The following is a 13,943-nucleotide window of genomic DNA, read 5'->3' on the forward strand; positions in this document are numbered from 1 at the left end:
CTTGGACAATTTTTGAGAGACTTGAGCCCTAGTTTCCCTCGGCTTTCCCGAATGTTCAAACGGACCATGTGCCTTTTTGGTAGTACATACTTGTGCCAAAAGCTCTTCTCCACTTTGAACTTCAATAAGTCCAAGTACAGGTCCAGACTTACGGATGATCATCTTCAAGACATACTGAGGGTCGCAACTGCTTCCTCCCTCAGGCCAAATCTGGCTCGGCTATGCGAGAGGAAACGCTGCCAGGTCTCTAGCAGCAAGGAGTAGGCAAGAGAAGCCATGTTCAGAAGAACAGTTCATTTTCTACAGTGTTCCATTCATGTTCAGAAGAAGGTTATAGAACTGTTAATACAGACATTTCAATCTAAACACAGCAGATATAGAAGACTGAAAGAAACACACAAGTTCACTGACTAAAAATATCTTATTATTATTTTATTTATGTATTACAGATTGATTTATTTTCTTATTAATTCTTAATTTGTTTATTTATTTTTCATATTTTGTGTTAAAAAATAAAAATAAAGAGATTTGAGAAGATTGGAATTTTTTAACCATGCCTTTCTTGTGGAAAACCTAATGCGGCCCAGCCTCACCCAGACTCTGCCTGCAGCGGCCCCCAGCTAAATTGAGTTTGAGACCCCTGTCCTACACCATAAATCAGTAAGAGAGGGTACGACCTCTCTCATGGCCCCAAGTGGTGTGTGCATGCCAGAGCACTCTGGAAGGCACACAGAGTCTTTACAGACTACTCAGGATCAAACCTCTATCATTATGCAATCAATTATACAACTCTAAGCATATATGAGTAAATATTTCTAAGCATCAATCAACAATATAAACCTTACAGCTGGTTTTAATAACAGAATTCATTTGTTTCTCAAATGAGAAAGAGCTATTGAGAAACACTCCTAAATCTTTAGTTCTTAACTTTTCCAGTGGGCCAAGGTCAACATTATCTGCTAATGCTAAATAGGCTGCCGTTATTAACTAATGCTAATTTGACATGAATTAGCATTCCCTTAACTTTATAACAATGTGAACGGCTAATGCTAACACTCTTTTTCCTAGCATTATAACATCTGAGCTGCTAATGCTAAGTAGGCTGCCATTAGCACCTACGTCTAATTTAAGGCAAATACGCATTAGAACCTAATGCTCATATCGTTTTCCTTTGCTTTATAACAATGTGAGCAGCTACTGCTAAATAGCATTAGCTAATAACAGCAGTCTAATTTAATGCAAGTTAGCCTCATTTGCATTACAACGATGTGAGGAGTTAACGCTAAGTATGCTGCCATTAGTGGCTAATTCTAATTAGGGGTGAATAAATATTACCAGCTAATGCTAATATCGTATTCTCTTCCCTTTTAACAATGTGAGCAGCTAGTGCTAGGTAGGCTGATGCTAGCAGCTAATGCTAAAGCTAATTTAATGCAAACTAGCATCACATTAGTGAGGAGTTAATGCTAAGTAGACTGCCATTAGCAGGTAATGCTAATTTTAGGTGAATAGGAATTGGCAGATAATGCTAATACCATATTTTCTTGCTTTATAACAATGTGACCAGCTAATGCTATATAGGTTGCCGTTATTAGCTAATACTAATTTGAGGTGAATTAGCATTATCCCCTTATGCTAACAATGTTTTTTCTTACTTTTTAACAATACAAGTAGCTAATGTGAACACTTTTTTTTTTATTGAATTCTAATTTTTCCCTTGCGATGTGAAGAGTTAATGCTAAATAGGATGCCATTAGTGGCTAATTCTAATTTTAGATGAGAAAGCATTAGAAGCTAATGCTAATACCATATTTTCTTGCTTTATATCAATATTAGTAGGTAATGCTAAGTACGTAGCCATTATTAGCTAATGCTAATTTAGGTGAATTAGCATTATCCACTAATGCTAACACTGTTTTTGCCAACTCTTTTCCCTTGCATTATAACAATATGAGCAGCTAATGCTAAGAAGGATGCCATTATTAGGTAATGCTAATTATTATGTGTGTTAGCATTATCCGCTGCTGCTAGCAATGTTTTATCTTACCTTTTAACAATATCAGCAGCTAATGCTAACACTACTTTAATTTCAGTTAAACCTACTTAGCATTAATTAACTTCATTTAGCATTAAGAAGTTTTTGCTATAGGCTACCATTAGTGGCTAATGCTAATTTTAGGTAAATAGAAATTGGCAGCTAATGCTAATACCATATTTTCTTGCCTTATAACAATGTGACCAGCTAATGCTAAGCAGGTGCCATTATTAGCTAATACTAATTTGAGATGAATTAGCATTATCCGCTTATGCTAACAATGTTTTTTCTTACTTTTTAACAATACGCCATTAGTGGCTAATTCTAATTTTAGATGAAAAAGGATTAACAGCTAATGCTCATACTGTTTGCTTTGTAAGAATGACAGCAGCTAATGATATGAAGTCTACCGTTATTAACTAATGCTAATTTGATGAGAATTAGCATTATCCGATAATGGTAACTCTTTTCCCCTGCGTTATAACAATGTCAGGAGTTAATGCTAAGTAGACTGCCATTAGGGGCTAACTCTAATTAGGGGTGAATAATTATTAGCAGCTAATACTAATACCGTTTTCTCTTTTTCCTTATAACAACTTGAGCAGCTAATGCTAATTTGATGCGAATTAGCATTATATTAGTGAGCAGTTAATGCTAAGTAGGCTGCCATTATTAACTAATACTACGTTGACGTGAATTAGCATTATGCGCTACTGCTAATACTGTTTTCTCTTACTTATTAAAAATGATAGTAGCTAATACTAATACTCTTTTCCGTTGGGTAACAACAAAGTGAGGAATTAATGCTAAGTTGGCTGCTTTTAGCGGCTTATTCTAATTAGGGGTGAATAATTATTAGCAGCAAATGCTAATACCGTTTTCTCTTTCCTTATAACAATATGAGCAGTTAATGCTAATTTGATGTAAATTAGCATTATATTAGTGAGGAGTTAATGCTAAGTAGGCTGCCATTAGCAGCTAAAGGTAATTTGAGGTGAATAAGCACTAGTAGCTAATGCCAATACCCTTTTCTCTTGTGTTATAATGATGTGAAACGTTAATATTGTTCTCAAACAACAGAATGAGAATGAAATATTGATTCTAACAGGGCCCATAAACAGCATTAGCTTAGCAGCATTAGCTTATCAGAGTCTCCATCATGGTCACACAAATCCTTAGCGGAGCAAAGTGGCCTACTTAGCAATAGCTGCTGTAGAAAGCAAAGGGAAAACAGTATTAGCATTAGCTGCTAAATGTGCACTTGAGAACAAATCTATTGTGAATTCAGCCGTGAATGTAGTGTTTCCAGTAAGCTTCCATTTCCAAATGTTAGCTGCTCCTGTCTGCCTCTTTGTCACACACACAGACTGAAATGATTCACAGCCTTGTTTCATCCTTCTGTCAGTGTCACTGACTGTCACTGTGACTGTGGACATACAGCATGGGAAACACACACATGGCTGATACTTGTATCTAAAGTTACAAAATGTTGTCTCTGTCCAAATATTACCTAACTGTAAGTCTACTTTTAATGAAACTCTCAACATGACTTATCAGTTATCATTAATGTTCCTGCAAACAGACTCCTTGAAGACCCCCTACATAAATATCCATGTACTATCCAGCTAGACTAGTGTGTCTGTCCCTGAAAATATTCCTGCATGTGTGATTGTTCATGTCTCATCTGCAGGAAACAAACAGGAAGTGAGTGAAAGACACAGGAAATGATTCCAGCTCTTCCTCCTATATCAGACATTCTCTCCATACCTGAGAGTGTCCAGTCTCCAGCCTGGATCCTTCAGTCCAGCCGACAGAAGCTTCATTCCTGAGAGACCTGGATGATTGTATCTCAGGTCCAGCTCTCTCAGATGGGAGGGGTTGGAGGTCAGAGCTGAGGCCAGAGAAGTACAGCCTTCCTCTGTGATCAGACAGCCTGACAGACTGCAGACACACAAAACAACAATCCATCTGTTATCCATCTCTATAGCAGCATAACTAAGTGATGGTTCAGGGTCACCTGATCCAGCTCTAACTATAAGTTTTATCAAAAAGGAAAGTTTGAAGCTGATCGTCAAAGTAGAGAGGGTGTCTGTCTCCTGAACTCAAACTGGGAGCTGCTTCCACACCCAGTCCAACATAGCCAGGCTTTCTTTGCTGCTTTGACAAAACCTCAAATCCCAGTCAGAGATGGTGAGCATCATCACAGTGATGATCATTTCTCTGTTAACCCAGGCTTTCTGCTTCAGGATCTGTGCACGCTCACAGAACAAGGAGACCTTTAAACATCATTTCACTAAATGGATGGACTGAGCTCAGCCTACAGATGAACTGGATAAATAAAGATTTGACCTCAGTGTGCTCAGTGTTCCTGTCTATTCCTAACATATTCCTAACATGATAGCTGCACTTTAGAGCTCTAAAACTGGAACTGACACATATTTAAACTCCACATGTTACTCAGTACATTCAGTTCTGACACTCGCCCACAGTCCAACAAAGGAAACATGGAGATCACATCAGTTTGTCACCAAAGTCTAATTATTCCAGAGGGCAGTGTTGATACAACTAAAGTTATTTTTAAGCAAAGTTGAGTTTTTTATTGTCGCAGTACTTCATGTCTGAAGTATCACTTAAATGCATTACACGCTGTTGATGGCAGCAAACAAACCACCCAAACAAACAGAGGTGGGAGGCTTGGGCAGACTACGTAGGATCAGCTTGTGGGAGGAGTCAAGATAAACCAAAGAAAGACAAGCTAACAAACACCACAGTGAAGTGAGTAGCTACAAACTGCAGGCTGATTAGTGTTGTTGAAGAAGTCGGTCTGAGGAACGTTCTTAGGATCAACAAATGACGGCATGTATGAGCCTCCCTCAAGACGCACCATCACAAGAAGAACACATGAGCTGTAGAAAAAGGAGAGACTATGAAAGCCACGGCGTTACAACGTGCACCAGCTGTTGGTCTCTCTGGAGACTACTGGGCGTGGCTGGGTAACCATGGTTACTTGGGAGTTACAGTACATGATATTAATGAAGAGTGGGAGCTGCGTTCTATAGCAAACAATTTGTTATGAGGTAATCAGCTGATCTTAGTTTAACCGGAAGCCCTTCACAATAATTGCAATGCCTTTATTTTGTACAACTACCATCAGTTCGTCTGTACTGATGGTAACTTAAAGTCACACTAATGTCGTTTAGTTTCTATAGTTTATGTAGTGGAAGTATACTACAGTACCCTGATCACTGATAGGACAGATTTATGTAGATATACACCTTTGTGTTTAACATTACTGCATTATAGTACTGTGATCTTTGTCCTTATATATGGCTATATTAGCTATACTGATGTACGTACATATAACTGGATATGTAACTTATCTATTCATCTTATTTGTCATGTATTTGTATTGTGTACTTCCTTTTTGTAAGAAACCACACACATGATCACAGCCGCAAGAATCAATGAGTGAAAGAATAAAGTGTCTCAAACCAAACCTTAAGCTCTTTATTCCACATGCTGGGATCATTTGGCCTTCAGTGGTGTTCTGGCTGACACACCGGAGTGACCAGAGTGCTAAAGAGTGAATCGGACACACCAGTGTCATCTCTGATATCTCCACTACATTTAATCGTCCTTCAGCTTGTGGCTGCCGTTAGCTGGTCTGCTAGTTAGCTGATTTGCTATTTAGCCGGTGTGCTAGTTAGCTGGTGTGCTAGTTAGCCGGTTCGCTAGTCAGCTGGTGTGCTGACCAGCGAACCAGTAGGTTACAAGATGAGCTTGTCTGTCTGATGAGCCAGCTCTCTCTGTCTTGGTCATTTTGTCCTTGGGCAAAGCCTAACCTACCACTACAACTGTAGCTTACCTCCACCAGTGTGTGAATGTGAGAGTGAATGAATACAGGGAGTGCAGAATTATTAGGCAAATGAGTATTTTGTCCACATCATCCTCTTCATGCATGTTGTCTTACTCCAAGCTGTATAGGCTCGAAAGCCTACTACCAATTAAGCATATTAGGTGATGTGCATCTCTGTAATGAGAAGGGGTGTGGTCTAATGACATCAACACCCTATATCAGGTGTGCATAATTATTAGGTAACGTCCTTTCCTTTGGCAAAATGGGTCAAAAGAAGGACTTGACAGGCTCAGAAAAGTCAAAAACAGTGAGATATCTTGCAGAGGGATGCAGCAGTCTCAAAATTGCAAAGCTTCTGAAGCGTGATCATCGAACAATCAAGCGTTTCATTCAAAATAGTCAACAGGGTCGCAAGAAGCGTGTGGAAAAACCAAGGCACAAAATAACTGCCCATGAACTGCGAAAAGTCAAGCGTGCAGCTGCCAAGATGCCACTTGCCACCAGTTTGGCCATATTTTGGAGCTGCAACATCACTGGAGTGCCCAAGAGCACAAGGTGTGCAATACTCAGAGACATGGCCAAGGTAAGAAAGGCTGAAAGACAACCACCACTGAACAAGACACACAAGCTGAAACGTCAAGACTGGGCCAAGAAATATCTCAAGACTGGTTTTTCTAAGGTTTTATGGACTGATGAAATGAGAGTGAGTCTTGATGGGCCAGATGGATGGGCCCGTGGCGGGATTGGTAAAGGGCAGAGAGCTCCAGTCCCACTCAGACGCCAGCAAGGTGGAGGTGGAGTACTGGTTTGGGCTGGTATCATCAAAGATGAGCTTGTGGGGCCTTTTCGGGTTGAGGATGGAGTCAAGCTCAACTCCCAGTCCTACTGCCAGTTTCTGGAAGACACCTTCTTCAAGCAGTGGTACAGGAAGAAGTCTGCATCCTTCAAGAAAAACATGATTTTCATGCAGGACAATGCTCCATCACACGCGTCCAAGTACTCCACAGCGTGGCTGGCAAGAAAGGGTATAAAAGAAGAAAAACTAATGACATGGCCTCCTTGTTCACCTGATCTGAACCCCATTGAGAACCTGTGGTCCATCATCAAATGTGAGATTTACAAGGAGGGAAAACAGTACACCTCTCTGAACAGTGTCTGGGAGGCTGTGGTTGCTGCTGCACGCAATGTTGATGGTGAACAGATCAAAACACTGACAGAATCCATGGATGGCAGGCTTTTGAGTGTCCTTGCAAAGAAAGGTGGCTATATTGGTCGCTGATTTGTTTTTGTTTTGTTTTTGAATGTCAGAAATGTATATTTGTGAATGTGGAGATGTTATATTGGTGTCACTGGTAAAAATAAATAAATGAAATGGGTATATATTTGTTTTTTGTTAAGTTGCCTAATAATTCTGCACAGTAATAGTCACCTGCACACACAGATATCCCCCTAAAATAGCTAAAACTAAAAACAAACTAAAAACTACTTCCAAAAACATTCAGCTTTGATATTAATGAGTTTTTTGGGTTCATTGAGAACATGGTTGTTGTTCAATAATAAAATTATTCCTCAAAAATACAACTTGCCTAATAATTCTGCACTCCCTGTAGTGGGATTGTAAAGGGTCTTTGAGGGTCTCGAAAAGCGCTATATAAATGCAATCCATTATTATTATTAAGAGCATCTTTAGGCCTGACTGTGCTCATCCTTCCTCCAACCTCTCCTTACCAAAGATAACAACTACATCAGTATTAGCTCAATAACAATTTCTGCAATTCAATTGTGGACATTCATTTTTAAACCTTGTGTAAAACGATAAAACCTCAAAGTCTGAGCATTATTCTTTGTGCAAACAGCTCTTGCAGGTTCCCCCGGACTTAGGTTATTTTTATTATTTAATTACTTTCCTTTAAGCAGCTGTTCAGGCTACTAAACTCATCCCAGAAATAACAAGTGACACCATTAATAGTAGAGGTGGGAATCACCATACAACTCGCGATACGATATTATCACAATACTTAACGCACGATACGATATTATTGCGATTTTTTTAAAATATTTTGCGATATTTAAATTCTGCACATAAAGGTAAACTTTATCAATATTCATTTTATCTAATATCAAAGTCTCACACTCAGTCTTTCTCTCATTTCAGTCAGTTTTATTGTTGACAAACTGAACGGTTTGTATTACAGTCTAGTCCAACTTAACTGAATGCAACCATCTGGTACAATTATAGCTATTCTGAACTATGCAATTTATGAAAACTATGCAGCCCATTCAGCAACTGAAGAATTTGAAAGTAAATTTAAAAAAATATATAATTTTACATTAAATAAAAAAGTTTCAAACTTAATTAAAATTAAACATGTCTTAAATTAAAATAAGTAAACTGTCATGTTTATTGCTGCCAAAAAAAAAGTTAAACACATTTGGACAGTGAAGGAATGTCAGGATTGTTGCTCAGAAAAAGGATCAACATGCTCTGAAGTCAACATGCTCTGACTCCAGAGCATGTTGACTTCAGAGAAAAAATTGTTTGTAACAAAATATCGATTTCTGCTGTCCCTGTATCGATACATTATTAGCAAACAAAATATCACGATACTACACAGTATCGATTTTTTCCCCCACCCCTAATTAATAGTGGAGCTAACTTTAACAGGTGAAACTGATTTGACCTATAAAGCTACTGCAGTTACTTCTTATCAGGTTTAGTAGGGAAGACATCTGGATGAGGTAGTTAGTAGTATGTAGTTAGTACCGGGCGACTCCCCTCCCCCACATCGGCACCAGAACCCTGTATTATCTACAGGGTAAGACTGCCTGTTTTATCAAACTATGGCCATTACTACTGTGATCATTTGCAGCCCAGTGTGCCGCTCTCTCTGCTGGGATGAACCACTGGAGCTCACCCAGTCATCCCTTTCTTTCTCTCAAGAAGAAGTGAAATAAATATATTTATTATGTTACGAGTCTAATATTCTTTAAATCAAACTGTAATGAATAAATCAAGCAAGAAGATTTGGTGGCTCCACGTGTAGTAGAAGAAAAGATAAACATCTCATTTTGAGAAATCAGCCTTTAAAATTAAGTACTGTGAATAAAAAACAAACAGCGAGCCAATCAGCAGTCGCCAATATCCTCCTAATTTCATTCACAAAGAAATCAAATATATATATTATGGGCCCAAAGGAGCCTAAATCTTTAAATTAGGCAGTACGTGAAGTATTTTTTTAAATAAACAGAGACATGACTATAACAACTTTTAGTAATTCAGAGTCCAATTATCCACTCAAATGTGAATAAAAGTTCACTTGACAGCTGTAAAAGTTACCTGTTTATACAATAATATAATTCACATTTCAAATGATCATCTGTGGAAAAGTTTGAATCCTGACCTGAGAGTTTCCACTGCACACTGTGAACTCTTTAGTCCAGCGGACAGAAGCTTCACTCCTGAATCCTGCAGGTCAGAGTTACTCAGGTCCAGCTCTCTCAGACTGGAGGACTGGGAGCTGAGGACTGAGGACAGAGCTTCACAGCTTCTCTCTGACAGGTTACAGCCACTCAGTCTGAAAAATAAAAGACAATCTATAAAACAAGTACTCATGTAGAGTTTGTTAATACATTTCAAAACATTAAATGTTGACTTTCTATTTTTTAAAGGAAACATAAACATACTAAGATACAACATCATATGGATGAACTTTAATTAAGAATTCTAAAAACAAACTGTTCCCTGATCTGACCTCAGAGTATTCAGTTTACAGTTTAAACGTTGTAGTCCAGCAGACAGAAGCTTCACTCCTGAATCCTGCAGCTTTCTGATACTCAGGTCCAGCTCTGTCAGACTAGAGGACTGTGAGCTGAGAACTGAGGACAGAGCTTCACAGTTTTCCTCTGAGAGTTCACAGATGTTAAGTCTGAAGATAAAAACATGAATAAAGATTGTTGTTAAAGTGTAATCAGGGTGCAATAGCTTATTGTCTTGTGCTGAGCAGGTTAGTATAAGTTTACCTTAACTTGGAAATGAATAAAAATGCTATGAGACAAGGATAACTGGATAAAGATATAAACAAAAACAAACATCAAACACATAAACAAACAGAACTAAACAGAATACAAATTGATCTGACCTCAGAACATTCAGTTTGGCATGTGGACTCTCCACTGCAGCAGACAGAAGCTTTACTGCTGAAGCCTTCAGGCTGTCGGTACTCAGGTCCAGCTCTCTCAGACTACAGGACTGGGAGCTGACCACTGACAACAAATTTTCACAGCCTTCCTCTGAGACGTTACAGCTGCTCAGTCTGAGAGAGAAAGGGAAAAACAAAAACAAAAAAAAACAAACAATATATGTGATCAAATTAAATTTGTTTATATGTTGAACCCTTTTTTTAAAAAATTTATTTAAACCTATGAGACTATGAGTGCTACCAGTCCAGTGCACATGATTGGTACCTTGATGGTACCTTGCTCAGGGGTACCACAAGGTAGCTATTCGGTGGATTCGACCCCTGACCTTATGATCATGGGGCGACCACTCTGCCTACTGAGCTAATAATTCTGTGTACACTGTCATACAATATTAACTAAAACAATTATTTTAGAAAATTTTAGTAATTCAATAATCATGCTCATTACCTGTGTATTGTGAATAACACTGGATTTTAAACACTAGCTGTATAAAACTCTTCCTGTTAAAGGTGCGTATAAAGGAAATGGCCATATTTTGGAGCTGCAACATCACTGGAGTGCCCAAGAGCACAAGGTGTGCAATACTCAGAGACATGGCCAAGGTAAGAAAGGCTGAAAGACGACCACCACTGAACAAGACACACAAGCTGAAACGTCAAGACTGGGCCAAGAAATATCTCAAGACTGGTTTTTCTATGGTTTTATGGACTGATGAAATGAGAGTGAGTCTTGATGGGCCAGATGGATGGGCCCGTGGCTGGATTGGTAAAGGGCAGAGAGCTCCAGTCCCACTCAGACGCCAGCAAGGTGGAGGTGGAGTACTGGTTTGGGCTGGTATCATCAAAGATGAGCTTGTGGGGCCTTTTCGGGTTGAGGATGGAGTCAAGCTCAACTCCCAGTCCTACTGCCAGTTTCTGGAAGACACCTTCTTCAAGCAGTGGTACAGGAAGAAGTCTGCATCCTTCAAGAAAAACATGATTTTCATGCAGGACAATGCTCCATCACACGCGTCCAAGTACTCCACAGCGTGGCTGGCAAGAAAGGGTATAAAAGAAGAAAAACTAATGACATGGCCTCCTTGTTCACCTGATCTGAACCCCATTGAGAACAATTATTTTAGAAAATTTTAGTAATTCAATAATCATGCTCATTACCTGTGTATTGTGAATAACACTTGATTTTAAACACTAGCTGTATAAAACTCTTCCTGTTAAAGGTGTGTATAAAGGAGATGAGCTGAAATGCAGACTTCATGGAGAATGTTTGCTGTCAGCATATATCAAAGACAAAGCAGAGATCCATCCAGTCTCTTCCACTAAGCCCACAGAGGGACAGACAACCACTCTCACTCACACCTGCATGAAGTTTAGATCACCAGGTAACCTAACTGCATGTCTGTGGACAGTGGGAAGAAACTGTAGAGGACCCAGAGTGAACCCACTGTAATTCTGTGATAACACTGGTTATGGAAGCCTTACAGTTACATATGGTTACTGACAAGAAACACGACCTTAGAGGCAATTTCAGTAATGAAGACCGAGTTTCTCCCTCCATACGGGATGAAAACATGACAGCACAGCAGAGATTTATATTTAAAAAGGGAGAGTGTGCACTGAAAGTGAGATACAAACTTGAACTTAAATTATGAACATCAGAAAAAGATGTAGGTGAAGTCTGGCAGGTGAAGTTTGTGCATTAGAATAAAACAACCAAACTCCTGGAGTTGGAGACAAATGAACAAGCTGAGGATAATAAACCTGTCAGAGGGGCTGAAGCATCAGAGCTCATGTTCTTATAGGCTGGGTCTGGATTGTCCTTTGATAAGAGTTACAGAACAAAGTGTGTTTTAGAAATGCTGGAGTGAAACATTAAAACTACCATATATTTACCGAGTGACTGATGATCATTTAATTCACTATTTTAAAAAAATGTTACAATGCTCTTTGAACTCAGCATTTCTGATTTATTTCCCATGATTTTAACAATGAAGCGATGACAACATGTTTACTCACAGAGCTTTGTTGGAGGCTTTGACCACTGGCAGCATTCTCAGAAGAGCCTCCTCTGAAGCAGAGTATTTCTTGAAGTCAAACTCATCCAGATCTTCTTCTGATGACAGTAAGATGAAGGTCAGAGCTGAGCACTGAGCAGGAGACAGTTTACCTGTGGAGAGACTTCCTGAAGTCCTGTATTGTTGGATCTCCTCCACTAGAGAACGATCATTTAGTTCATTCAGACAGTGGATCAGATTGATGCTTTTCTCTGCAGACAGATTCTCACTGAGCTTCTTCTTGATGTACTGGACTGTTTCCTGATTGGTCTGTGAGTTACTTCCTGTTTGTGTCATCAGGGCTCGTAAGAGAGTCTGATTGGTCTGCAGTGAAAGACCCAGGAGGAAGCGGAGGAACAAGTCCAGGTGTCCATTTGGACTCTGTAAGGCCTTGTTCACAGCACTCTGGTGGAGAGATTGAAGTTTTAGTTTGTTAAATAGTTTAGACCATGTAGAGATTCTCTGTTGTTGTTCCAGCAGATTGAGTCCAGAGTTGATGAAGGTCAGATGGACATGAAGAGCAGCCAGAAACTCCTGAACACTCAGATGGATGAAGCAGAACACCTTGTCCTGGTACAGTCCTCTCTCCTCTTTAAAGATCTGTGTGAACACTCCTGAGTACACTGAGGCTGCTCTGATATCGATGCCACACTCTGTCAGGTCTGATTCATAGAAGATCAGGTTTCCTTTCTGCAGCTGATCAAAAGCAAGTTTTCCCAGAGACTCCATCATCTTCCTGCTCTCTGGACTCCAGTGTGGATCTGTCTCAGCTCCTCCATCATACTTGACCTTCTTCACTTTGGCCTGAACCACCAGGAAGTGGATGTACATCTCAGTCAGGGTCTTGGGCAGCTGTCCTCCCTCTCTGGTTTCCAGCACATCCTCCAGAACTGTAGCAGTGATCCAGCAGAAGACTGGGATGTGACACATGATGTGGAGGCTTCGTGATGTCTTGATGTGGGAGATGATCCTGCTGGCCTGCTCCTCATCTCTGAATCTCTTCCTGAAGTACTCCTCCTTCTGTGGGTCAGTGAACCCTCTGACCTCTGTCACCATGCCAACACAGTCAGGAGGGATCTGATTGGCTGCTGCAGGTCGTGTGGTTATCCAGAGGCGAGCAGAGGGAAGCAGTTTCCCCCTGATGAGGTTTATCAACAGCACATCCACTGAGGTGGACTTTCTAGGGTCAGTTAGGATTGTAGTTTTGTGGAAGTCCAGAGGAAGTCGACACTCATCCAGACCATCAAAGATGAACACAACCTGGAAGTCTTCAAAGCTGCAGATTCCTGCTTCTTTGGTTTCAGTAAAGAAGTGATGAACAAGTCCCACCAAGCTGAACTTTTCCTCTTTCAGCACATTCAGCTCTCTGAAAGTGAATGGAAATATGAACTGGATGTCCTGGTTGGCTTTGTCTTCAGCCCAGTCCAGGCTGTATTTCTGTGTTAAGACTGTTTTCCCAATGCCAGCCACTCCCTTTGTCAGCACTGTTCTGATTGGTTCATCTCTTCCAGGTGAGGCTTTAAAGATGTCTTCTTGTCTGATTGTTGTTTCTGGTCTGTCTGGTTTCCTGGATGCTGTTTCAATCTGTCTGACCTCATGTTCATCATTGACCTCTGCAGTCCCTCCCTCTGTGATGTAGAGCTCTGTGTAGATCTGATTCAGGAGGGTTGGGTTTCCTGCTTTAGCGATGCCCTCAAACACACACTGGAACTTCTTCTTCAGCTTAGACTTAAGTTTACGATGACAAACAGCAGCTGGAAGTTCTGAATAATAATAATAAAAATACAACTTTAACAATCACA

The 13,943-nt window shown here is 40.0% G+C and overlaps 1 protein-coding gene across 1 annotated transcript in view; it reads right to left on the bottom strand.

Annotated features, from left to right (window-relative positions):
* Positions 1-3,783: 3,783 nt before the first annotated feature.
* The window catches only part of LOC147336896 (protein NLRC3-like), a 172,271-nt gene continuing 162,111 nt past the window's right edge, over positions 3,784-13,943 (bottom strand). Inside the window, exons 7-11 of the mRNA XM_086285677.1 lie at positions 12,104-13,904; positions 10,031-10,204; positions 9,644-9,817; positions 9,293-9,466; positions 3,784-3,976 (exon numbers count right to left, since the gene is read on the bottom strand). Coding sequence (XP_086141803.1) covers positions 3,784-3,976; positions 9,293-9,466; positions 9,644-9,817; positions 10,031-10,204; positions 12,104-13,904 — 2,516 coding nt within the window. The remainder of the gene's footprint in view (positions 3,977-9,292; positions 9,467-9,643; positions 9,818-10,030; positions 10,205-12,103; positions 13,905-13,943) is intronic.

Source organism: Aulonocara sp. 'chitande type north' Nkhata Bay, linkage group LG3 (assembly GCF_057382095.1).
Source record: "Aulonocara sp. 'chitande type north' Nkhata Bay isolate Kocher_YH1m ecotype deep benthic linkage group LG3, A_spYH_male_GT1.1, whole genome shotgun sequence".
Taxonomy (NCBI): Eukaryota; Metazoa; Chordata; class Actinopteri; order Cichliformes; family Cichlidae; genus Aulonocara; species Aulonocara sp. 'chitande type north' Nkhata Bay.